The sequence below is a fragment of the Phallusia mammillata genome, chromosome 1, assembly GCF_965637545.1.
Source record: "Phallusia mammillata chromosome 1, kaPhaMamm4.hap1.1, whole genome shotgun sequence".
Classification (NCBI taxonomy): domain Eukaryota; kingdom Metazoa; phylum Chordata; class Ascidiacea; order Phlebobranchia; family Ascidiidae; genus Phallusia; species Phallusia mammillata.
Genome location: NC_137252.1, coordinates 22525900 through 22552909, shown reverse-complemented (window position 1 = coordinate 22552909; position 27010 = coordinate 22525900). Strand labels below are relative to the sequence as shown.

Below are 27010 nucleotides of genomic sequence, written 5' to 3'. Positions count from 1 at the left end.
TTAACATTGAATATGGCATTTTTTTACCACTCCGACTATAGGCTACTGCATTACTGTAGCACAGCGGTTCTCAAACTTTTTTTTGTTGCGACGCCTCTGGAAAAGTTTTCTGGACAGGCGTCGCACCAGCAAATGAAAGTTAACGAGGAAACTAATATTAAAGTTGTGTTTATCAATACAACAAAACTTAAATCAGCACATATGTCGATTTTATGAGTGTCGGCATTTATTATCATCTTTCTGGTTTTGACATTTGAACTATTTACTTCAGATATATAGAGCTGCAAAATGCAGGAAAGTCAGATTGGAGCTGGAATTTGCAGAGGTTTTTGACGCAACTACGGCGTTGGGCATCACCCATGCACGATTAGAAATGATACTGGAACGCACATGCCTCCCTGAACGAAGAAGGGGGCCTATAAACTTGTTGGGTAAATGTTAGGCATATAAACTCCCTCCGTTACCAAGAAATAGCCATAAAAATATAGCCATAAAACACAAAAAAATTCAGAATAATGGAACAATGGTTGCAACATAACATATAATCATGTAGTGCAGGGGTCACCAAACTTTTTTCACTGCGGGCCGGATGAGTGCTAATAATGATTCACGCGGGCCGCATATAGTTTACATGCCCCGGCGCCGTCTTTCCAAAAGTTAGCCCGCGTGGCGTTTTTAGGTGCGCCAAGATATGGCCTTTCTACAATCCCATTCAAAAAGTAGCCATGCGACTGTTAAACTGTATAATTAGTCTTATCTTACGAACAATGCTTGAATATTACGCCACAAGTGACAAAAGAAGGCACTTGTTTGCGCACAATTAACACTTGTAGTCTTGTCTGTGACGTAACAAACTGGCTTTGGATCAATCTTGGGCGTTATAATCCTATGAAACTCGGTAATATCAATTCTGAATATCCCCACAGAAAAAAAATTGTAAGGAGTAGATTAACTTTTAATGTTACAAAGTTATTAAAACAATTTGGCAACCTAAAAAATGTAGTCGCGGGCCGGATCCGGCCCGCGCACCGTAGTTTGGTGACCCTTGATGTAGTGTAAAGCAAATTCGCTAAATAATGATAACTATTGTTGCCATCTGGTAGGTACTTTCAGTGAACAAAATACGCAAACCGGTATTTCAGTGATGGGATATTTGCTACTAATCGTCATGGGTTTCTGAATAAACAGTCTCATAACACAAAACTTACCTAAAACCAAATATGTTTTAGATGGTGACATCTTGCTTCCAGGAAGAACGCTTAACGCAAATCCTTTGAACGAAAGTCCACCAACGTACGAATCACTGTGTCTACCACCTTCGTACGACTCTGTTTTCGGAAGTTGTTCTGTTGTTAGCAAGACACTTTAAATTTTGTTGTGTTGCACTGTTTACCTGAAACTTCATTTTTTTCTACGTTATGTATTTTTGCAATAAAACCTGTCAAATAGATGATCTATCTTATTGGTTGTAAAATGTAAAACAACCTGACAACTTAATAGACAGGCAATTGTATGTAGGGTACCAGGCCAGCGCCTTTAGCAATTAGGCTAGGCCTACCATTCGTCCTCTTTTTGGAGGACATGACCTTCCTTTAACAAAAACCAAGTTGTCCTCCGAGGACAAGAAAAATAGCCCAAATGTCCACCTTTTTAGGGATTTTTGATTTGCCAAATATATATATGTGACAATTATGCCTTTGAAAACAGCCACAGCTTATTTTTAAGAATACAGGTTTTACGCTTTTCGAAAATACAAGCTTATTTTAGTGTTGTGATGTCACATGATAAATGATACACTTTATCCAAACTAGTGTATACCGTCTAATTTCTAAAGCTTTTATTTTTGGGGGCCCTAAAGTATTTTTTGATGTTCTTTTCAAAATTTTGTCCTCCGTTTTGGGGATGGAAATATGTTAGGCCTGAACTAGGTTAAATTTACTGGCAAAAGTATATTTGTGTTTAATAATAAAAGTAAGCTGCTAACAGGCAGAACTGCGGTCCACATCCAGGCCTTTGAGGCGGTGGATGCGAACCTCGACGGTCTTTTTTATTACGGCTACATACGCTATCAACAGGGTTGCCATACCTTTATTTCTAAGATTTTTCCTTGTTTTGAAGGGCTATGTCTTAGAAAAGTTCACTTGAGTCCTTCTTTTGTCTTATTTTCAACAATTACTAGTCAAATCCCTGCTACAAGTAAAAGTAATCCTAGACCGGAACGAAGTATTTTCTACGAACAAGGACATGCTGCAACAGATTGTTTCTAATCCAAATATTGCACATAATATGTCATGACCACTGATCTCTGTTTATAGAGATCAGTGGTCATGACTCGTATAAATGCAAAGATTTGTTCAAAAACGTTTGTTTCGTTTCGTATGAAAATTTGTTTTTTCGGTTGTCCTTATTTTTAGTTGACTATCAATTATGTAGTAATTACTTCATTGAACTGTAGCAGCAGTTTTTAAACTGGGGTCCGCAATGCGATTTTTGGGAGATTACAACAGCTAGACCAGTGGTTCTTAACCGGTGGGAAATTTAATGTTTTCGGAGGGAAATTATGTAAGCTTGAAAAGAGCAAAAGCTCGATGGTCGAAACCGGCTTTGAATTACCCGTTGAAAGCTACATTACTAAAAATTTTCTGCAATAACATGTAAGATTGATTTAACCAAGGTTCACAAGACACATACAAATCCAAAGGCCGTTTGTTACATCACAGACAAGACTGAAACCATCAATGATTTTGCTGTTGTGCGCGAATAGAAGCCTTTCCTTTGTTGATTGTGATGCAATAAATGACTAATGCAAGCATAGTAGCCTTTTCAGTATTCCAAAAAGTTTAATCTCTCACAGAAGCACTATTTAAACTAAATAAGATTGCAGTATACCTTTAGGGTCCAGACCAAAGCGCTCCACAAAGTTATTTCATTTATAGAAGATTTTTTTTGTTAACGTAGGGCAGAAAACATGTTTATAAAAATAACAGAGGGGGAAATTCGAGGTTGGTAATTGACTTTAGTGGGAAACCACACCAAAAAGGTTAAGAACAACTGGCTAGAGCTAGACTATCCTGAAAAGCCTTTCCAAAATCTTAGCTGATTTCACTAAACAATTACTAAAACGGCAATTGTTTGTGCATAATTTTATCTGTGACGTGTCAAACTTAATTTTGAATCATTGTCCTACAAAAAAGTGATCCTACAAAACCAGATAAAATGTGCTTTGTATGTTGGGCCAATGTACTTTCGCAAAGATTAAATTAACGTTTAGTGCCTGATACAAGCTTTTATTTTGCAGACATACATTCGGCTTGAACAAATGTGTTTATAGTTACATCCAAAATTGGCTAAGACATATTGCATTTGCAGTACTGACAATGATAGATGTGTCCGGACCTCGTTGATTAATTTTGTATCTGGAGTCTGGACCCATGACAAAACTAATTGAGTAGCCATGCCATAGAATAAAAAAATACTACATCCTATGTTTAGTATTCTATGGTTAAAGATCTGTCGAAATAAAAGCGACGCGAGATGTCGCGCAACACGACGTTTTTTCTTCGCAGACAGATTTAGAAAATAGAAATGTGTAATTTGGCTGTTGTGAGTTGTGACGTTTTTCTGACGATACTTTTGTCAATCTCCCTTGAGGGCATTTTGAAAATAAGAAGTCATGTGGGTAATTTCAGCCAAACGTGTTGAGCAAACGGTCCTCTTTGTATCATGTTAAAGAAGTATTTTTTTATTGTTTATGCTAAATTGTAATTTTAACTTGTTTTTTTTTTTTTTTTAATATTTGTCACTTTCAAAGAATCAAGTAAAGTTAGTTTTTAAATTGTTGATTAAATGTGAAACCATGTGCTGAGTTTAATCTGAATTATGTGATGTTGCAGATGGACACAGAGGTTTTGTTAGTTGTACTATATTGACATATATAAAATAAAAATATGTCATGTTTTATTTGTATTCCATCACACCTTCGTAAGAAATAGTGTTTGAAACACACATTTTAATGTGCACATACTTGTATAATGTAGAATATTTTGTTATATTTAGGAATTGTATTGGTATCATGTGGTAATCATATTTTGTTTACTTTTTAGAATTGTATTGGTAATTGGTATCATGTGGTATTCAACTATTCATATTTTGTTTATTTTTTAAAATTGTATTGGTATCAAGTGGTATTCATATTTTGTGTGCAAATTTTAGTTTCACTCTAACTATTCATATTTGGCAAACACTTTTTCCAATTTTCATAATCATTTTCCATGTTATTGTTTACCCCGTTATACAATATGGTCAGTCAGTTTTGTCTATACTGTGAGGGCATAGGTTATGTGATAAGTACTAATGGCCGCCCAAATGTTTCATGAAAAAGCATGCTGCTTGTAACTAATGACCATATGGGTTGGTAAATGATTCTTGAAAACTTAAAAAAATTAGAAAAGGCTGAAGTAAGTAAATTCAGCACCTAATCATGAACATTTTTTTCTGAACACCATGTTTGTTGTATGTATAATATACATGTTTTAAAAAAAAATTTCAACAGAAAAACTAGCACTAGTCATTATGTCAGTCACTCCTGGTACTCAGTCTTCTGAGCAAATTCAAATTGGAGTGACATTGTTAGAAAGATTTTTAGAATGTACTCCACAATATTTTCAAGCAGGCCCTGATGGAAAACTTCACCATGACCCCCGTAAGGTGAATGTGTTTGCACATGGAAGAAAAATATTTGCTGATTCTTATGGAGGGTAAGAACCCAAACTTAAGTATGAGTCTTTATTTCTAATAGGAGACACATTTTCTTTCTATTTTTTTGAGTTTTTAGTGCTGTTTGGTCAAGAAAGAGTAGTTTTTGAACTTGTGATTTTCCAACTGTGTTGAGATATTTTCTATGCCTGTTAAATAGCCTTGTTGCCCATGCGTGCCTAAAAAACTTGAACCTTATTGATCTATTTGTTACTAAAATCATTTTTCATTTACTCAATAATAATAAATTTCTTGGGCACCATTTATGTCCTTTAGTCCAGTGGTCAGCAATCGCCGGTCTGCGGCCTGGTACCGGTCCGCGAGGAGTCCGTTACCGGGCCGTAAAATTTTTTAGGTTAAATGCTATAAAACATTTTGACCATATATCCCAGGGATGATAAACTAATTTAAGCGATTTTATTGCTAAATATTTGTAGTTTTTTTGAAGACCGGTCCGTGATAAAATTTTAGTTTCATAAATGGTCCGCAGTGCAAAAAAGGTTGCCGACCCCTGCTTTAGTCTATTAAAAAACCTCGGGTTTTAATGGGTTTTACTGTACAGATTCTAAATTTGGGTGGCACTACAAATAGTCAAATTAACAGCTTGTAGAATTTGTTTACTACTTTCACTTTACCTTAAATTGGCTATGCATACAATAAGAAATAATTTTTTTAACTCAATGTTAAAAATTTAGGAAATATTTCTTTTTTAGGGAACTAACAATGGATGATCCGTCCGAATTTGCCATGGTTAAGCACCGACTGCTGACACAACCAACCTTTCTGCAGGTTACTCTAAAAAAGGAAAAAAAGTCTGGCAATACCAGATACATTACTCGCGGTATGTAAATAAATTTTCCAACAACTTGAAACCTTGAAAGGAAAGTTAAAATAATTTTTTTGTATGCCTCACATTTCAAGTATTTATTGGTGTCAGATGTTTTTGCCACATTATTTGAACTAGTATAACTTTTAAACAAAAACATACCAAAAAACCTATATTGAAAGTTAACTACACCAGTGAATAAAAGCACTTTTATTATGACTTTCATGTGAGTAGGATTTAAAATTTTTGTCCACGTGTTTCTGTTTATTTGTATAAACCACTGTTCTACTTTTTTCAGGAAACTTTGTTATATTTCTTAACAACACACACCCATTTATACAACAACAACTTAGAGAAAAACTTGATCAATGTGAGCAACTGCTGTCAGCAGACAAAAACTTTGCTCTGGAGGTACGTTACATAGCATATTTGTTTATCATAACATGTGTACAAATGACCAAATATGCATTTTGTATACCACTATTAGTTTTGGCATTGAATCAAAATGTAAGTAGAGACCACATATTTTTTGATCTTGTATTTGCCTTGTAGGCAGAACAAGGTTCTGTTTTGTTTTTTGTTCTGAACATAGATTAAAATTTTAAAATGGTTCAAATTTGCTAACACAGCAATTACACATGTTGTTTAATTGATAAATGCCGGTATAGTTTTGCCCTGTAATTTGTTGCAAACGCATTTAAAGAGGTTGCAAACGTAATATTGTGGGAAAAAAGGTACTGTTGTATTTTCACAAGTTTGGATTTGTGTAAAAATTAGCCACCCAACCTCCTAGTTTGCTATCTTAAACAAGTTTTACCAGTTCACAGATATTTTTAAAGCCTTACTATGTTTTTAATATCCCATCTGGTGTAAAATATCTTGTAGGTCTTCTGGCTTAGGCATGCTTAGGAATAAGTTATTTTTTTATACCTGTTATAACAGATTGACCTTGGGCCTGCACTAAAAGCTTGGTACAAAACAAGATTTGCTCATATATCAGGATCATACAGCGCTGATGGTTCAAACTTCTGTATTACAAACTTCAGTCAAAAGTGTCATGAATGCTATAATCCCATTTTGTGGATCGGTTGTTTGCCTTTTATGCTTCTGTTTGGCCCTCCATACTGTGTAAGTAAAAACTGTAAGGTGTTTGAGTTTAACATTACAATTGGATTCTGTAAATTAGATGTGAGTGGATTTTAAGACGATTTCTTTAGCCCAGTAGCTTGCAGTAAACAACAACACTAACTGCACATGCTAGTGTTCTTACTTTGATTCTTGAAAAATAACGTCCACTCTTGTCCTTTTATGACTTCGTAGGATGATTGTATTAATTTATGACTCAGCAGTGTGTAAGTTAAATGACTCAGCATTTAGTGTATAAAGCAAAGTCTCCCTTCTTGTCCAACAAACAGTGTTTGATACAATGTTACACATTTACATTGCCTTTGATCACAAATGTTTTACATATTTGACTTGGAGTTGACTTTTATGATTTCAGATATATCGTGCTGCAAAAGTGAATGATCTGGATTGTCCAGTACGAGCCAATGTGACCTATCTGGAGGGTGTAAGTGCAGCAGAACGGCACCAACTTGCAGTAATGCTTGCTCAAGCCTATGTCCAAGGACTTAATGCAGGGACTGCTGTACAATCTAGTAAGTAAATATGTATCTGCCACCAATTTGGCTCAATGACTCTGTAATTAATTGACTCTGTAGCCCAATTACTTTGCAAACGTTTATGCTATGAATACAAATTATCATGGCCTCTTTAAACTTGGTACAAGAACTGATAGAAAATGGCTTGGGTAAAACAAATAAATTTGCGTTTGTGTTTATAACTCAATTTTTGTTTTCCTAAAAGTACGAATATATGCTTTCAAAATGGCTATAATGTTGTTGGGTCTCATAGGTTCTTTGTGATATAATTCAAATTACAAATTATTTTCTCTTTCTTAGCTCCAAATCTACCTCCACCTTACACAGACAACCCACCACCACCAGCATATGGCCAAATATGAAAATCCAGCTACAATCTTGTAACTGCCTCCAACCAAACTTGTCATACCGTTCTTGGCAATAATTCAACATATTGTTTGTATGAAATTCTTGTATTTCTGCTGTCAATTCTTCTCTACTCTATTTTAAGGCTGTTTACTAATCAGTCTATGCTTACTATCACATGTACATAGTGCCTCTTGCTTGTAACTTGTGCTGGGTTTTGCACTTACATCTGTAAAAAAATCGATGTGAATTATTTCTTCACTAGCAATTAACAAACTATATCTAAATCAGCAATTTCAATTGCGTTGTGAAACAATTGCCTCCTGGTTTGGTGCTACTGCTCCAAATGCTTTATTTGATCATTTCAAAAAGAAATTATTTAGTTAGTACAATGCCATAAAACTAACATGTTATTTTTCAATAACAAATGCAAGTCAACCATTTTATACAACTATTTTCAGTATTAACATGTTCTTTACAACCAGCAACCATGAGTGGTACGAGATGCATTCCAAAAACTTGACAGTGAATAAGATGAAATATGCTAAAAATGGAAAATTTGTTGTGTCTACAGTTTCCTTTTTTTGCATGTATATTTTCAGCTTGGTGATTTTTGCTATCTAAATTCTCATATTGGACTTTTACAATGTTTTTTGGTTCAATTGACTAGTGCCAGCTAAATGTGGGGTTTATTTTCACTTTTCTATGCTTTTTCTGTGTGTTTTTTGTTCTTTTTTGACTAAACATGACTTCTGAGTTTCAATGTCCATTTCTGCGTACAAGTTGTTTCATGATGACGTGTACATATTTCCTAATACAATAAAAAATAAGAATTAAGATTTTTCCCTTCAGAATTACAAGTTTGGTGGTTAGATGTACTGCTTTGTAGCTGGTTTTTCACGACGGCCTTGTTATCAATTTAGTTGTTTTTGAAATAACAATCTTTTTTTGCTTTTTTGTATCGTTTTAATTTACTAATAATAATGTTTTGTCTCATATACATGGTAAACCAACGACCTTTAACTAGCCACTTGTATTGATTTAACACTAACTTACCAATGAAAAGTTTTTTTGCATCTTGTTTTCTGATGACGCATACAAGACAAACTTGCAACCAAATTTGATTTATTCAAAGCGTTTTTATATATCGGCCGTATACCCGATCATGCGCAACTCAAGGACTAGCCCCAGGCAATAAATATTCACTTGGGTAGCAGCGCGACGTTTGGGGGATTTTACATGAACTGTGACCTGCCCAACTTATTCAATGTAATACTAGCGAGCGAATCCAAATTTTACTTGTTTCTAGGCAGGTCAATGCATCTGACATTATGGCTAGATTGACTTGCTAATTTTACTCGTTCAGGTATTTTACCCACCACAACAAAATAAAAAGATCTTTAGGAGCAGGTCTAGATTTATTACAGTAACTCAGTTCAACTTTAAAACAACATATTTGGAACATAGAGTAGCATTGTGTATGATGAAATACTGCGAAAGTGAAGCATGGCTACAAAAAACAAGCGCGTTTTCTCACATAGTTAAGACAACTACAAGGCACAGTACTTTTTTTGTAAAAAGTGGGATCTGCAATTGTTTTGGGAAAAAATATTTCAGGTAATAGGTATAAAAATGCGCACACCTTTAAAGTTTATTGATTCGGATATCGGCGCAATATCGTGAACAAGTCCAGCAAATCTAGCTATATGCCTAAACAGGACGTTAGCCAAGTCAAAATCTTTGTGCCTGGAAGATCCGAGTTCAAACTGTATCACTTTTATACTTGAACAAACACAAACCATTCAAGTCTTCAGATAATTTCTGAATGTGTTTTTTTTTGTCAAAAGAACTTCAGATCTGTTTTTTTTTTGACAAAACAGCCAAAATTGACAAGCGAGCCACTCTTTTGATGGGTTCCTTTCTTAGACTTCAGCATTTTGTTGCTCGCATTCGCTTGTTAACGGCGTAGATAATACATCACCATTTTTCGCCAGGTGGCAGTGTAGAGTCACAGTAGTGTCGCAGCTGATTTCTGACTGATATCTTTTGTTGTTGTTTGGCATTGAACCAAAACTATCTTGTTGTGACTTGTGTGAAAGACGGAACGTCTGGGTGTTGTTTATGGACCTGGATAAGGACATGCTCGAGAAGCGGCGCTCTGCATAAAAAACATATGTTTGAAAAAAATTAGCATAAAGCGGATTCGGTGAGATTCGAACATTGGAACCAGTTGTGCTTAACTAACTCAGTTAATTATAGGGACCACTGCATATTTAAATACCACATATAAAATGTTTTATGTCTGTTATAAATAGTGTAGCGTCCAGTGTGACCAGATTTGTTTTCTAACAGCTAAAATAAAAAACGGTAAAAAAAACAAGAAACAAATGAACATGATAAAGCAGTCGGCAAGCAAATGCTGAAGTAACGTTTTTTTTACCAATTTGAAGAAACGAAAGAGGTGGTGCAAAAACGAAGACACTACAAGTTTCACAGTAAACAAGTAACCAAAACAAAAGGCATTTTGAAACGATGCATGTGGTCTCCGCAATATAGTGAATCGGCTGCGACAACTGCCCAGAAAAAGTAATTGGGCGATAACATTGCAATCCATTACATTAGGCGGTGTCAACACGCACGTGACACACCTGAGAGAAAAGAATGAAAGGTCCACAAAGCAGCGACATCGGCAGGTGACAGTGGCACGTGTCACCCTTCATTAACACGGATTAGCATGAGAAATTGCTTTCCCTGCATATTTGTGCTAGAATTGGGGTTTTGTGTTTGAAAACAGGAATTCGTTATGTGAGATTTTATGATAACCCTCGGAGTTTTGTGTAATATATTGGTGCAAAAGGTTTCATGGAAAAGTTCATGAAAATTCCACACACAAAAAATAAACAAGCTCAAAATGTTTTAGTTGATAGAAAGGATATGTAGAAAGTGAGAAGAAAAGAAACCCACCAAAAGCAAAAGGATTCATAAAAAATCATGGATTTAATTGACAAAATAAGAAAAGTTTTGTTTCGTTTCATTGTACTTACGCTTAAACCTTGCCCAAAGATACCTATGTTTGGATAAAAAGAACATGACATTACAAATTTCTGTAAAGTATTGTTTCAAACAGTATATAGCGGCCAAAGTGCCTAAAATTCTGATCTTAGTAATCACGGCTAAATGCGTGCTCCTAAAAGTCTAATAAAGCTGCATTTTCAAGATAAGAAAGGACGAGCGACGTTTGCATGGATTTAACCATGTCGCAGCCCACTGCTTTGAACGGTGGCACAAGTTGATCCTCTCTTAGATTGAAACACAAGCGGTCGAGAGACGTTTAAAACGCCCTACTAAACTTGATATCGCTTGATGTCAAAACTATTCGCCTTTTTTAAAGAGAAGGTCACATAATGTAAATGATCCGAATTTCTATTTTTCTAATGGGATTCATTGTACGTGCACAGCATTTTGTAATCCCACACTTTAGAATATTGTTTTTCTGCAGTTCTATTACACATACGTTCGAAAAATTGTAGTATTTTTTTAGATAAATCCGATAAGATTCTTTTTAAAATATCTCAACATTTAAACATCCAGGCGATGTCAAACATGCATTGGCGTTTGCAAAATTAAGCCACAGGCGTTCATGCTAGTTGTGTTTCAATCTCACATACCATGAATTTGGTTCTTTAACTACGCTTTTATGCTCTTGTAGAAACACACAACTAGGCTTATTGGAACATCCACAGTCAAAGAATAAATGCATTCTCTCATATGTTCTCGTCTAAATAATACGAAGTCCCGAATGTTTAAGAAATTAGGTACTATCGACAGTTTTAATACTGCCTCCTACTGTCTTGGATATACTTGCTCGAACAGATGTATAATTTACAACATCTCAAAATGACAATAACTTTCTGCGCAATTTGAAACACACCGGCGGTCAAGAGGCATGCAAATATTACTGGCAAATTTTAGTACCAATGTGAATTCAGTGACTTAATACCTTTCAATAACTTACTGTGTGATTCGCTGTTACAGCAAGGTATTGGATGTTGATGTCTCCATGATCTAAAAGCTTTTCGAACTGCAGTTTGAATTTCACCATTTGCAAAGCAGAAGATTACACACACAAAGAAACCCTGCGAAAGAATCTAGTTTGGTGTTTTGTTCGTAAAAAAAATTGTGGTTGTATTTTTAAAAACCGTATCAGAACGCCCATCATTTAGGCTCAGCAATGGCTGGTTCAAGATTTCGAACAAAAAAGCATGAAGAAGATTAGAGTATAGCCTACCAAATACAAAACATGGAGTCTAGTTTTGCGAAAAACGATGGAATTTTTTTCTCGGTTTTGTCATAAATGTAATACACTGTTTTAATACTTTTGTTTGTTTGGCGTGTTTTGTAAATGGAGAAAGTTATCAAAATGTTTAAATACGATCGCAACCCATATAGACAAAATAAAATTTTAACCCCAATTTGCTTGAAATAAATCCTATATATATGTTACATAAAATACACGTTATACATGTAAGTACATTAACCTTACCTGAAAACTCTGAAGAAACGTATTCACGTAATAAAATATAAGTTCTCCAACCGTACCAGGTGCTGGATTGACCAGAAAAATAATGTATGTGAATCCTAACATTGGTAAGAGAAATAGAGCAGCTTTGACAGCCTTCATGTAATCTACACCTCTGTCATCTGCTGTAGCTCTGCTCCGGAGTTTAGTGATGAGAATTCTTACTATGTTGGCAAGGATTACAGCATTTACCTAAATGAAAAGTGAGGGTCATAAAGTAAATGATGCTCTGGCAAATATACTGTTTCTGTCGACGTTATTTTTTTCTTATTGTTTGCTGCGGGTTTTAATTGGAGATTTGCGTTATTACCCTGATCAAGGCGACCTAAATAGGACGTTGAAACGTCAGTAGAAAACAATATAATCGCCAGAAAAGCATTATTTAATTTATGTATTGTGTCCTTTAATTTATGTATTGTGTCCAGTAGCTATTATATGTGTGAGTCATAGGGCGAGAGCAAACGAATGTAAAAACACTGGTCCAGCAAATCATCAAGACATGAAGTATCCACATGAATCCTTAAACCAAGTTGCTTTAATAAACAAACTTACCAAAAGCACAATTAGAGTGGGAATGTGAAGAAAGTAACTTGCTGAGAGTTGTTCGACCTCTGGTCTGGCAATCCAACATTGCGTATCTTGATAGGCCAACTTGATTGCCATCCAAACGCCAATAATTGGCAGAGGCACACCTTTATCGGAAAAGATCAAATCTGTTAGGTGTGATATTAGATGGAAGTACAATTAGGTTACAAAATTGAAATAACAAAATAGTCCTACAAGATAGGCATAGTCTTAAAATTGAAGTAACTAAAATGCAAACCCAAAAAACAACTTACCCCAGCCCACAAACATATAGGTGGTGAGGTTAAATTTGTCGTAAGTGTAGGCGCGCACAACCATCATGTGGAGGTAGAGACCTTCCACAAAACACCAAAAGTAGTTGGTCATTTGTGTGTAGTTGAACATGGTGACAAGGATTCGACAAGCGACCTGAGACAAACAAAGAGACCGATTACAAGTTGTCAAGGCTTTATGACTTACGGGGCTCTTACAATACGTACAATAACGAAAACCGTTTTTTGAAACATTGGTTTTACTTAGTTTTAGGAACATAATACTTTAAGTTTAAAAGGTAGATCGAAAAAATGCAGACTGCCAAATAGATTAAAAGTAATGCAATATTCAAAGTAATGTTATTTGGTGTGGTAAAAACATTGATTTTAGACAAACCGTGTTATTTGCCATCGATTCGTAACTGACAAACACGTGAAGCAAAATCCAGGAAAAGTTGTGTAGGATAAGAGATCCAGTCAAATTCCAGTGGATGATGATTCGCCAACATCTAATGCTTCTACATAATAAACGAAAGGTGTGGTCACTTAAACAGAACCATAATGCACATTCCTGAATACTTGAACAAGGAAACAACACGTTTCGATGCAACCAACTATTCATTGGAAAGAAGCAATTGCGCACTTGTGAATGAAGCAATCCTAAATTACCACGCGCAACCTTTTTAGATTTAATGTTTTTACCCAAATATTGCAGTCATGCAAAAAGGTCGAACGGGATTATAACTGCTGGTGTGACGATTTGAAAGATGTTGCTAAAACCACTAAGCCAATAAAGCTTAACTTGTGGAAGTGTTACTTGCATTTACCGGTTAGTGTAAGAAAAATACTCCAAAATATGATTTTTGTACAAAACAAAATAAGTTATAACATATTTGTAATTTTGTAATTTTTGTTTGTATTCAAAACTATATGGATGACTTTGCGGAAACATTTGCTATATTGCCATGGCGTGTTTTGACTCAGAAGTTAAAAAAATGTTTGGTGCCCTGTTATCAGATCTTATCTTGGGTAAAACCCTGCAGAAAAATTTCAAGTGTCAATAAAATAATGTCGTGTCGATTCTAAATTCTCACGTCAAAGGTTCACCAAATGTCAACATGCAATATTGATTGCAACTATGTCTGTACCTCAGGGCCCAGAATATGATGAAAGTTAGAATGAGTGTTCCAAGGGAAAGTCCCCGGCCGACGTATGACATCAGGGCGAGACGAAATAGATGACGTTCACAAGTCGGTTCCTGCAAATTCATGACGTTAGGGATAATTACAACGCTTTTTTCGGGATTTTAAGCTGAAAATTTATGCCCAGGTTTGTATAGTTTGCGTGTCATTTGGTGCCAAACCAGTAAATAACAAGTTGTTTTTCAATGTAATTACTATAACTGGATTATATCACCACACTGTTTGCACACACGTCAAATAGAATAGTTTTTTGACATAATACGTTTAAGAAACGTTTAAAAACTTGCTACTTATATCTTATATTGATCAAAAATACGCCAAACTTTGCACGAACTGGAGGTAGATGACTCATGATCCCTCATGCGAACGATCATGTATAATTTACTAAACTCGCTGAGCAAGAACTTGAAGAAATTCTCCGAATATTTTCAACAAACAGTTTGCGCATAAAAGAAGGTTACAAATTTCTACACTTTGCAATAAGTTTTGTAACGTTTTATGCTCTGCAAACAACTAAGAAAAGTGTCAACCAGTTTTCCCAGATGTTTATTTTTAACCTACATGATATTTTCGTTTAACTTACCAGTGCTGCAACGTTACTTGTGCTGCTGGTCGGCGATCCTAGTGAAGAATCCAATCCATCGCATAACAAACTCTACACAGCCACATACATAGACATATGTTACTGAGGCGTTTTACTAACTTTAAACGCCGTGTCAAAGCCAATGATGCAAAAAAACGTTTACGTTTTCAATGGTGTGTTTTCAAACATGCAGTGATTAAGGAGTGAACTGCAGTGATTATTGACGCAGCACAAATTGCCAAGACTCCAGTTGATAAATTATCAAAACAATATTAAGCGGACCATGTGGGTTTAATTAACCACCAATTTGTGCAAGCGGATGTAGCCTGCTAGGTTGTGCGGTTGGTTGTAACCCTTTGGCAGAACATACAAGTCCAGTAGGGTTGTTATCAAATAAAGGTTTTAACATTTTCGTATTTTTTTCTTTTTAAATCAAATAATTATTTGTTTGATAACAGCCCTAAAGTCAAGTATCATTTAAATAACAATTGGCTCGAATACCCATGTTTTTTGGTGTATTTTTGGTTTACAAAACCGTTCAACAATGACAAACTTAATGAAGTGACCATAAAAATAATTTTCAGTTAACTTGTATTAAGTTTAGTTACATTTTGACCATGAGAATCAACGCTTTGATGTTAGTGTTCTCTCTCTAGGTGTCAGTGACAAACGCTTAGGGACATCGCGACGGATACAGAAATCCCGCGGGGAATTGGCGGTTAATTGTCGGCCGCAGAAGAACTTTATAACTAGTCGTCGACCTCCTATGGTGGCGACAATCGGTTAAAGATTAGAAGTTCTTTTAGTTGCACATTTACAAACGAATATTTGTCGGTTGGGAAAAATACATAATCGTACTTTTGTATCTGGGTAATTGTGAAAGAATTAGTGTTATTTCTCAATCATTAATCTTGGACAGCAATAACGATCATCGGGGTCATTTGGTTGCGAGTAATTTACATCTCAAGTTTTCGGCTCTTTTTTACACCAAAAAGCAAGAAAGTATAAGAGGTTTGTCATTAAATTTTGACTATGCATAACTCGTTACAGGTTTGGGGCAAAATGCACAGCCAATCTATTTTCATCTAATCAGCCAAGTTCTAAACGCATGCAACATGATCAGTGCTTTGCATGCAAATAAGGTGAAGCACCTTTTCGTGTATAGGCCGACATGCACTGTAGTTGGATTTAGCTTCCCACAATCCATCGGGGAGACAGCGCCGGCTAACGTTGTCTGCAAATAAAAAAAAGTAAGTAAGTTGCTTGTTGAGTGGTATGAGGTTGACAATTTATATACTATCATAAATTGAAGAAAAACTATACATTTTAATTAGGCTGGTTAACAGCTTGAAAGCACAAATATATTTTTAGGTTAAATAAAGTTAGCTGTTTTCTGTTGTTGTGATTCTTAGTCAAGGCGAGTTTAATGCAATAATATGACAAAAAACGCTTAATTATAAACTCGCTGTTTCGTTGTGAATAACAGCGTACACATTTTCATGTAAAAATTACTAGTATTATAACTTAATATGAAATAGAGCTTGTCTAAAGGCAAGGCGTGTCCACGAATTCATTGCTCGCAACACCTAATTTAGTCACATGACTGCTTCGTTTCTTTTATCGACAGAGAAACGCACCAACAACCATAGAGTTAAGGTAGAGTTCAATCTAAATGAATTCACGTCCAAGATCGACGTGTCGTCCTATCAGGCCACGATGTTCATAGTTTGAACTGTCAGCGACGATGTCACAGGCATCAAAACAATGAAACTTGGCGGCAAGATTTAAACCAGGGTGCTAACAGACATGCAGAAGTAATCCCCAAGGATACAAGGACCACTAATGCTCTGTGGCCAACTACTTGATACATGATAATAAAAAAATGTACCATACCATCGTTAATGCCAGCTGTGAATTTTGAAGGATTTGTGCTAAAAGCGACTTATCAACCAATATTTTCAGTTTAGTTCACAATTAAAACATATTTATCATCTTTGGTTTTAGACTTTGCATTAGACTCCTGTTTTAGATATAACACGACCAAAATTACAACCAAGCATGGTAATGGTTGTGGTTAAAACTTAACAGTAACACGATATGAGCCCTATGGGTGCGAGAAAAAAAATGTTTATCAGTTTTACTGTTTCAACATTGCAGCATGCAGTTCGGTTTAACCTTTAAGTAGTTTTTCTTGTAATCTAAACCGACCTGATGCTTTTCAACCGGATTTACTAAAATCCGTGACGTCAGGTGTGACGTCATAGCACCCTTGGGGAAAGTACGTCCAAAATATTGTGAAAACAGCCGCGCCCTCAATTAATCGCGCAAACAACAACCCTTATTTTCGGGTTGAAGATTTAACTTTTTTCCGACAGGTTGTTGCAGTTTTCATGTCTGTTGCGAATTAGTGATAATATCGTGCGCGGATCTATCAGATTACGACCCTTCAAACAATCTGGTGCACGATTGAGATTAGTGGTTGCTGACTGGATTAGCCATTAAGCTGTCGTGCGGCATAGGGTCTGGTTGTATTAGGACAATCCAGTGTAAAAGAAAAGTGGACGTCACTCCAAGTCAAACTGAGCACAAGAATCTTACACCGCTGTCAACTGTTTTTGTGGCTTTGTTGTTCTTACATTTCTCACAAATATATTGACTTAATGTAGTTTTTGTCTTAAACAACTTGTGTTAAACTAAACAAAACAGAAAAAAGTTTGTTTAGAAGAGGGAATTAGTAACCACGGCTTCACTTAACCCGCGATGTGGTACGTGATAAAGGTTTGTGACGTAATTTGGTGCAACCGACCAGATCAGAAAGAGCGCTAAGGGTGAGAATACTTGGTAAACACAACACGTCACTCTACCCATTCAATATGTGAGTAACATTACATTTGTCAACAACCTACGTCATAATTTCGGATCTGCAGTTACTCGGTTGGTAGGCGTGTTAAAAACTTTCTTAATGACGCTTTTGTTTTTTCGGTTTACGTCACCATGCCCTTTTAAAAGGGTTTCGGTTGTGGTTTTACAATGTGTCAGGGCATAAAGAGAAAGAAAAAAAAGCAATCTTTAAAACCGCAATATGGAAAACGAGTCACTTGACAAACTGTTTTGATGTTCACATACTTTCTATGTTACTCTTGTTCAGGGCTCAAAGAATAATCCGTAAATGGTTGAGTTTGTGCGCACATTGAAGCGAAAAAAATGGGGTAAACTGCAAAGAAAAACCTAAACAAATTTGATCCCCCCTAAGCCCTTGTTAAGCATGTCAATGTCCGTGTTACTTTCTAGCAGGTTTAAAAGCCTATTTTTTCTTACATAGGTTCAGTGTTTGTAAAAACGGAACTGAAATTTGTCTTGCCGTGGAATTCGAACCAGACTTAACCTCGGTCTAGATGAGTTCAAAATTATGTCAAGTGCAACCGGTATCAGGTTGTACAAAACGATTTGGTTGATCCAGTTTTTCTGGTGCAAGCAATTTTTTTTTCATCCACAAACATATTTACAAAAATAAACATACATAAAGAAGCAATTACCCGACGAGGCAACACCGCAATTTTCTCAACAAAACCAAGCTTTTCTTAATCTTAGATAAAATCACAATTTTGTTCTGTGAAAGAAAGTTTTCAAAGGGCTACCTGACTAGTGGTTGCTTGGTTGTTATGGATTTTTCGTTTTAGCGGCATTGTTTAGTCTGATAGTCAAATCGGAATTCCGATACTTGATCTAGATGTGATGCGGAATGCGATTGGAAATGCTCGTTGCAGAATTGAAATTGGCTATGTAATGCCGAAGCTTCATGACTAGGGAGAAACTGCACTTTCTAAGGTAAATTCTGCACTATAATCCGATTGGAATATTTTAAGTTCGACACTGAGGACGAAGGACTAAGCTTCTAAGCTGTCAATATATGTCACGTTATTTTGAATTGCCCAAAAAAGATAAGAGATAAACCAACAAACATGTAATAAAATTAGAATTTAAAAAATGACTTCAGTTAAATTATTACTTTAAATTGATTGAGACAGAACAAACTAAACTTTTTACCAGTGAAATTACTCAACGGGATTTTGGGTCATATTTCAGTATTTTATGACATTCCTAACATATCACGACCCTAATGTAAAGTATGTAGCCTATGATTACCGGAGGAAAGCCTCAACTCGGTGGGCGGATTCGGAGAGTACCGTTTCGGTGCATTGATGGACTTAAATATATATTTTGCAACATTTCATATTCTCAACTGTCAAAATATGTATACAAGTACCTGAGGTATGATATCTAATGTTGTTAAAACTTTCTGGACACCTGGCGATTGCGACAGCGCCCCCTGGTGTTTCTGCGAAGCACGTCCCGAGGGCGTCGATCACAGGTCGACAACTGTTCGCTAAAAAAGTTGAGGAAAAGATCAATGTACGAAGACAAAGAAATTCAAAACAAGAGTTTCTAAAAATGTCAACGGCGACAAAGCCCACAAATCTTTTCTTAAATTTAAAATACAAAACTGCAATTGATTTCGGTTAATGTTAGCTATTTGGTAAAGTAAGAAATTGTAAAATCGCAGTCACTAAAGAGCGGGGTATGTCAGACAAAAAGGGAACCCTGAGTTCGTATGTCGTTTTCTATTAGCTTTTTAATCTTTCAAATGTTTTTCGCCTAAAATCAGAAATACGTTTTGCAAATTATTGGATCATAAGCATCTTATTAACAAAAAGTTTAAAACATGCTGATAAGATGCTAAATATGTCGCTATTGAGGCGAAATAAAATGTAACCGAATCCAGGCAAGCGACTTCATCGCTGTATGTTGATTATCAGTGACATAGGTAACAAATACAAACTTTTTCAAGCTGTCAACACTTAAGAGTACTTAGTTATGTTTACAGCAAAACCGTAATTTTGTTTCGATACTGCTATCATCGATTGAAGTATAGCACTCCAATCTACAAAGTGACATATCCTTTCCAAGTAATCTCGAAGCACAGGTGTCAAAAGTGACATTTAAAACCATGCCAGTTTTTGACACACAACTGATAATCACCTCATGACGTTTTTAGTGCTTGATAAATTTACACGCTATAGAGTTGAGCCCGAAAATGGCCACAAACCCATGAGTTTGTGACGTTATCTGAAAGTCGTGTTTTTTTAGTTCCGCAGCTTCGAAAAAAACGTTTGAAGAGAAAATTGTAAATGTTAACTTATGCGTCATTGCTGCTAATTAATAAAGGGTGACGTATTTTTTTAACTTACACACACCTGAAACTGCCACACAGTTTTTATGCAAATTTATGTATTGTTTCGGAAAGTTATTCGTTATTACAAAATTAGTCAATGCGACGAAACTGAGAAAATAATGTTATACACCTACGTATCCTTTTAACGTAAAGCATCAGTTAAGAATCTAAAAGTAACGCAATTCCTAATAAAATCGGTGTGTTTCTTTGAGACATAAATGACATTTCCTCCACAAAAGTGTCAAAATTGTTAACCGAAATCCAGTAAAACGATATTTCGTATATTCCTCACTGCAATATATACGACGAGTGACCTGAGATTATCTAATATAAAATGTAAATCACTAAAAACAACTAGGCCTTTGAATATGATCGCGCGACTTTTTTAAAAGTTAAAAGGCCAAATTGCACGCTTTATCCACCATTTTGAGTGAGAACTTTTCCAAGCTATGTCGTTCCTTTCGCCAGGACAGTTAAGTAATTAATCAAAACGAAAAATCGTAACGTATACAGAACAAAAAATACTAAAGAAAAGCACACTTTGCATTCAATACCATAAAGGTGTATTTTACTACACATAGTTTTATCTTGTTTATTTGCGAAGCTATACGCAATCCGAATTTAGAATTCTGACACGCCCGAAAGCACTCAAGCATAAAACTATTTAAAACGTCTACCTTGCCATTTCCCAAAAATGCGACCTTTAGGGTAATTTAATATTGTCAAGTTATACCTTTACGTGTAAGAAAGTCACATGCCAGTGTTCTGTAGCAAGCCTGTTTCATAGACATTTCACTGTTTAAATCCATTAAAGCTTTGATGTAATCTGTTGAGTTCTGGATTAGTGGCCTGTAACGAAAAGTAAAAAACTTAATAAATTTAACAGTAAAACGGCAAGAAATAACTATTGGACACCAAACCATCCAATCCAATCTACTTTGTTAGCTTAAACCATATCAGCAAACAAACAAAAAATTGTGACATTGATTTTGTGGTTCATTCGACGAAACACCTGAGGCAATAAAAGTAACGAAATTTATACGGCGTCGATAGCTTTGACCAACTCCAAACAAATAAAATTGTATGTGGCCTATACTACATAATTCCATTTAGGCATTGCTGCAACATCAGTAAAACAATCGTCTTAAAACAGGGCTCTTAGTGAGATTAAATTCCCCTTTACATGTTAATAGGTTTTATTTATTTTTAAACTCGGTTTCGGATAATTGCCCCGGAGGCATTTGGTGTGTAATTATCCCAGCGCCAAAACAACCAAAATGTTACCCAGTTGCCTTCTATTCATATTATAGGTTGCAATCCCAGCGGGTCTAATGACTTTTACCAGTTAAGTACTTTCGTATGATTCATCATCCTGATCCCCCTTATCCCCTTAAAAATACCCACACAAGAACTGCTTTCCTTCTAAGACAAAAAAACAACAATAAACGCTTTAACGCATCCCAAAACATGACACTAGACACGAATAAAATTTTACTAAAAGTCGTGGCTGTTAAAAAAGGCTTGAGTGCGCAATAGAGAGTTTGCAAAAGTAATTTTCAGCACTTCTCGGTTCAAAACAGGTACTAACGGCGTAATTAAACCAGCAGGCAGAATGTAGCGGTTTTTGAGATTGTTTTTAGAAAAAGGTTAATGTTGTTTTGCTTTAACATGGCGCGGGGACCGTTACAGGTTTAGACGCAGATAAATTGCAGCACATCGTCTGTCAAGAGACGGCGAACAGAATAGGTGTTCGTTGGGTGACCTAAAGCCCTAGCCACCCTGTCTTTCATTATCTTCTTTGCAGTGTTTTCAACAGTAAAAAAAGTTCGCTTGAACTAATGACCCTTGAAGAGGTTATATCAAAGTTTGACAAGCCACTTTCAACAAGCAGGAAATTCTACACGCGTGTTTTATTTTATTTTCCAAAACTTTTTACCTTTGCAGTCTTGAAAATGTGTGATGTTAAAGTTTAGTTTTTACGGTTTGTACACGGATTTAGCGCCGAAATAGCTTTAGCACAGCCTTACGTGCATTTATTAGTTTTGTCATGGCTGTTTGAATAGATTTGTAACGTATAATTATTCAGAAAATATAAAACAGATCAATACGCATTTAGATGAATAAATAAGGATGCTTATATTTAAATAGGACAAGCCATCCTAGCTGATGTCTAAGCTACGACCGTTTGAGTCGTAGCTATAGATGAAGGTCATGTTTCATGAAGTTACCTTAATAACTACAAGAGACCTGCAATATGATGTGGATGGTTGTGACGTAGATGTGTGCATAGTTTTGTGTAGTACCATTAAGGCATAAAATAGTCATTCATACGCGAACAAGGCATTTTTTTGTTTTTCAGGTTTGCTTACAAATTTGACTAACGTAATAAAAACAACATGATGCAATACAGTGTTTTAACAATTGTGAAGAAAACTATCAAACAATTAGGCTGATTAGAATCCCTTGCGACATGTAAACAAGCAATACTTACGCGTAAACATAACATTCGGGTCTGTACTGATCGAGGAAACGGCCGTTGTAATAGGCTTCTTGTTGCTCGAACATATTCATATCTGTGACATAAAGTTTAGAATTAGACCAGGCCAACTCGAAAAACTGTTTTTGAGGACAAAATCTATGTATTACCTTGTTTCAACAAATTCTTTTGGTATTTACTTTTTGATACTTGGTTTAAGTAAACCTTTACGGATTGATATGTCATTGGCATTTTTTAGAGTTTGCTAGTGGGTATATGTATGTTAAATAAGTTGGACAGAAAGCACCAAAAGTCTCATTGAATTAAAATTATACCAGCACTTTTATAGATCTATGCTAGGAAGATTAAGGGCGTGGATGTTACAAAAGTACAAACCACATAATTTTGGGGTTGACTCACAAATAAACTTACTCGTTATCTTAAGCTGAAAAATGCAATTTTTGGTGTTTTGAAGGTTGACAATTCTCACCGATAACCAAATTTAACCTCGAAGATGAAACGCAACGGCGAAATTTTGATCTTTTATCGGATTTTTGGCGTGTCAGATAATGATTTGGTGGCCCAAACGCGTGCAGAATTTTTGCCACGAAATTCTATGTGAGCAGAGGACCCTATACTTAATAAAGATTAGCAGTCTTGGAGAGAAATTCCTATTTTCCATTTCCCTTTAATGAAAGTCAAATACAGGATTAATCTGCACCCGGAGATTGGTTCAAACGTCACACAAATTTACAGATTCCGGACCCTTAAACTGACCAGAAACAGCGACAAAAACATAACTATTCTTTGCAGAGAAGAATCGGGTAAGTTGGATTACAATTTTGATCGTTGTGCGCAGCAAAGAGAAAATTAAATTGTTAGGTTTGTATTGTTTGTATTGTTAAGTGCCCGTTTCAAAAGAGAAAAAAACTGTTAAATTCGAAGTGGAAATGGACCTGACCCGATATTCAAACCCAGATAGTCAAAAGAATGCAACCTGAACTTGCAGTGTAAAGTTGGAAATATGATATCTCTGCGAAGTTGCCTAAATTATTTCTATTCAGTTAAAAAAGTTACAGCATCAGCAGGATTTGAAATGATGAAATCATTTAAATATAGATATATATACGTAACCAATAATTTACTTAGTTTATCACAATATTTAATTTCTCACACATTTATTGTATGAATTGGTTTATATGAGTATTACTGCGATAAGATTTCACGCGCTCAGAGGCATTTGCGAAAACATTGCTTTGGTCAAAAGCATGAAAGGAAATGAATTATTAAGAGAAGCTGTTTTAAATTCAACCGCCTCCCAACTTTCCAAAACCGAGCAATAGCAAACCTTGTCAAAAACACGTACTTTGTATAAACAGTAGTCAATATTTCATGTCGTGGGAGGATCTGAAATCACTTAAGGTTTAGCGTTGGTGTGGTCACGTGACAAACGTTTTTTTAAACGCCATTAACTGTTAAAGTTTTGACGCATTCGTTGAAATCATATCTCTAACGTTGTAGATTTTTAACACAAGTGAAATTAAGTGGGCGAAGATAATGAAATTGAGTGGCCGTTTTGTTAGCATGTGCACAGAGTCCCACGCAAAAACGATAATACACATCATACAAAATATCGCCAACGTGTAAAACGTTTTTACCCCAAATGTTAAATTTTACGCACTTGGTGTTCCAGCATACAAAAATCGTCGGCAAGTCTACATGTCAAAGATTGTAAAAATTGTTAAATTAACGTAAAGGTGACCAGTAGGTTTACTATTTTGAATGTCAGGATACTATTTTGAGACAATTAACAATGGTATTTTGAGACTGTTAACTGGTAAATCAGTCATTGTAAACACGCATCACTGGTGCATCATGAGTAAAAGAGCGATCGCCTGGTAATTGACTGTAACGTTATCGCCATGCTAAAATTATTCTGCGTAGCTCATTTTAACGTAGCGCGTCGCCGGTTGCAATTTAATACGCAGACATTTTGAACTGAGAACGTCCCCGACATTTACAAGTTCGATTTTTAGAAGAGTATTACTAGATCTGGACTAGATGAATAACGCACTTTACTTGGTAATAATGAAAATAAATTGTGATTCAATTTAGTGTTCATGCTTTTTAAGTTGGTTTTAGACAGATAAAATGCGACCCAACAAAACTGCTCAGTGAATCAAACTTGTGTAACCGGTACACCAGAACTAATCTTAGTAGTTTGCGGTGCCTCGCTTGATTATCGTTGTGACAAACCGCACTTCGGCTACTTCTGACAACTAACATGTGATACATCCTTGCGCTACATTTCACTGTTTTGTTGTCCAGGATACATTTTGCAAAGTTTGATGGCATAAGCCAAACATGTCACACAACCAGACGCTACGCAACTTCCCCACGAATATTGAGAAACCTAGTATGACAGTCCTGTAAGTCCTGGCATCAATCAACTGCCAGTCGCATTATAATCTTCCATGTACCTGGGTTTAGATTTTTGCAAATACTTTAAACGTAGAGTTTGTTCGATTCGACGGAAAATGAAATGATTTAAAAGCATTATTTCATTGTCAAATCATTTTTACTTTTTGCTATTGCAGAAGCTTATAATATTGGTATGAAAGATTAAATTTTATCATCCTTTTCTTTTAAATTCCAAATTGCTTCTGTGTTTTGTGCTCATTAGGCGGTCCAGGCTGCCACAACATGGCTGTAGAAAGATTAAGTCTCACAAGAATAATCGCCCGGAAAATCTGATAGTGATTAGGCAAACTGTACATACAGTGTGTCGTCTAATTACCATTATCCGTCTATGACAGACGTTCGTCCAATATAAGCACCTTATATTTCGTGAGTCAAAAATATCTCATAGGATTACCTGACTCGACGTATGTGCTTGAGCTGTTGTATTCCGTGTCCGCTGATGGTATTGCAGTTACGGCTTCTTGAGCAAGAAGTGCCTGCAAAGGAGCAAATACTTTGCAGGAACTGTGCAACATTAAATATTAATGATAATACATGCATGTGACAGTTGTATCATGTATATGCCACATTCAAGTCTGCTATTATTTTGTCGTATTTTCCCACGATATTTACGCATTTACAGGTATTTGAATTTAAACATCTTTTCTTCCAATACTTTGTCCTATTTTGTGTCAGAGTCAGACAAAAACAAATCGTTTGCAAATTAAACCCTAATAGGTGTAGGATTGTAAGATGTTAAATAATAAAGGGTATTTCTGAATAATAAAGAGGCCTTACTATTTCGAAGAACATACACTGTGCGACTGTATTTTGTGTGCCGAAGCCTTTCAGCACATGAAAAAGTTGTAAACGTGTACATAATACTTTATCTAGGTCGTCATCATTTTCAAATTCCTACTGTTTTGCAGAATCAAGTTAGCTAAACCGCTTGGTCACACACACAAGTGCGATGAATTTTGCGGTTTGGGACGAGTGCGTCATTGAAATCTCCCCCCTATTGCCGAGAACATTAAACTGCCCTAAACTAAACCAAGTGAAATGACCAGAGAAATAAGATTTTTGTTTTTGTACGTTTTATAGCTATAGTAAATTTTTCTACTTATTTACAGCTGGTCAGACCGGAGCAAAACCAATGCTGAGAGCGAAAAGGTAAAAAGTTGGAAATCATGTGGCAAATTTAAGGGGAAAGTGAGTTTTCTAAGTTAATTGTGAAACCAAAATAATGCTCGAAAAAGCATTTTTCCATGCACAAGCATTTGATTAACAGAATGTCAAACAAGATGGTAACATCCGTTAAATGTGGGAAAATTATTCAATTTAAAGATAACAGTTGACCTTAAAAACACCTAATTCGTTTCCTAAGGTGGTATTCATTTCAAAATTTGCAGGTGTCCACAAAATTGTATGGTTCAGATTGCGTTTAATGCATAAGGGGCAAAAGTTAATCCAATGAAACTGCTGGTTAAATTTCTGAAAAATGTTTTAACATGTCTATAGTTTAGTTTCGGTTTTCTGCTTGTCATTCAAAAACCTGCCAATGTTATTTTAGCAAGACTACATTTCCCGAACAAAACATCGTAATAAAAGTTGTGAATGAAACTTGGGTTTGCATTTGTCAGCACTCAGTTCATTTCTCCACCACAATGGTTTTGAACACTGTTTCCTGCTTTAGAATCACAAACCGCGGTGTGAAGCCCAGTATCCTATTATTTAAATTGCACCAACCAAATGGCAAAGCAAGGTAGAAGCCAGACATAAGTGAAAATATTACAAACATAATTATTTAAATTCTGCCTCATCGATGTATTAAAAAAAAGTTGAATCTCTTGTGATAACTTTTATAAAAACAACACATTTTTAGCAACTAATATATAAAGCAAACAATTCTTACCTTACACAATAAAGTAAATCCGAGAAAAAACAGTCTTGTTTTACAAGATTCCATTGGAGAAATCAAGCAGCATGAACTTGAAACACACAGAAGCAGCAACAACTTTGTCTTAATGGCTATGATGGGCTACGCAAGTGAAACG

At 35.7% G+C, this 27010-nt stretch overlaps 2 protein-coding genes and 1 long non-coding RNA gene across 5 annotated transcripts; 2 read left to right on the top strand and 1 right to left on the bottom strand.

The window, feature by feature from the left end:
* The first annotated feature begins 4205 nt into the window (after positions 1–4205).
* LOC145223338 (uncharacterized) lies at positions 4206–8426 on the top strand. 2 transcript variants are annotated; one of them, XM_080089763.1, is made up of 6 exons: positions 4214–4757; positions 5469–5596; positions 5880–5992; positions 6524–6709; positions 7083–7239; positions 7543–8426. In XM_080089763.1, the coding sequence occupies exons 1-6, from the start codon at positions 4573–4575 to the stop codon at positions 7602–7604; spliced, it is 831 nt and encodes a 276-aa protein (XP_079945889.1). In that variant the 5' UTR covers positions 4214–4572; the 3' UTR covers positions 7605–8426. The 2 variants fall into 2 exon arrangements, with proteins under 2 accessions (XP_079945890.1, XP_079945889.1); XM_080089764.1 differs by lacking the exon at positions 6524–6709 and having other exon boundaries at positions 4206–4757.
* Positions 8427–8986: 560 nt separating this feature from the next.
* LOC145223324 (corticotropin-releasing factor receptor 2-like) lies at positions 8987–26927 on the bottom strand. Of its 2 annotated transcripts, XM_080089755.1 has the most exons (15): positions 26869–26927; positions 25372–25453; positions 22512–22593; positions 20754–20869; positions 19055–19174; positions 15939–16021; positions 14788–14859; positions 14151–14260; positions 13400–13520; positions 13006–13159; positions 12719–12858; positions 12131–12358; positions 11603–11723; positions 10632–10654; positions 9632–9745 (listed from the first exon to the last, which is right to left on the bottom strand). In XM_080089755.1, the coding sequence occupies exons 1-15, from the start codon at positions 26920–26922 to the stop codon at positions 9707–9709; spliced, it is 1545 nt and encodes a 514-aa protein (XP_079945881.1). In that variant the 5' UTR covers positions 26923–26927; the 3' UTR covers positions 9632–9706. The 2 variants fall into 2 exon arrangements, with proteins under 2 accessions (XP_079945873.1, XP_079945881.1); XM_080089747.1 differs by lacking the exon at positions 10632–10654 and having other exon boundaries at positions 8987–9745.
* LOC145223355 (uncharacterized) lies at positions 22590–26874 on the top strand. Its single transcript, XR_013859468.1, has 2 exons — positions 22590–23320; positions 26087–26874. It is a non-coding gene; the product is annotated as an uncharacterized LOC145223355 (long non-coding RNA).
* Positions 26928–27010: the final 83 nt, after the last annotated feature.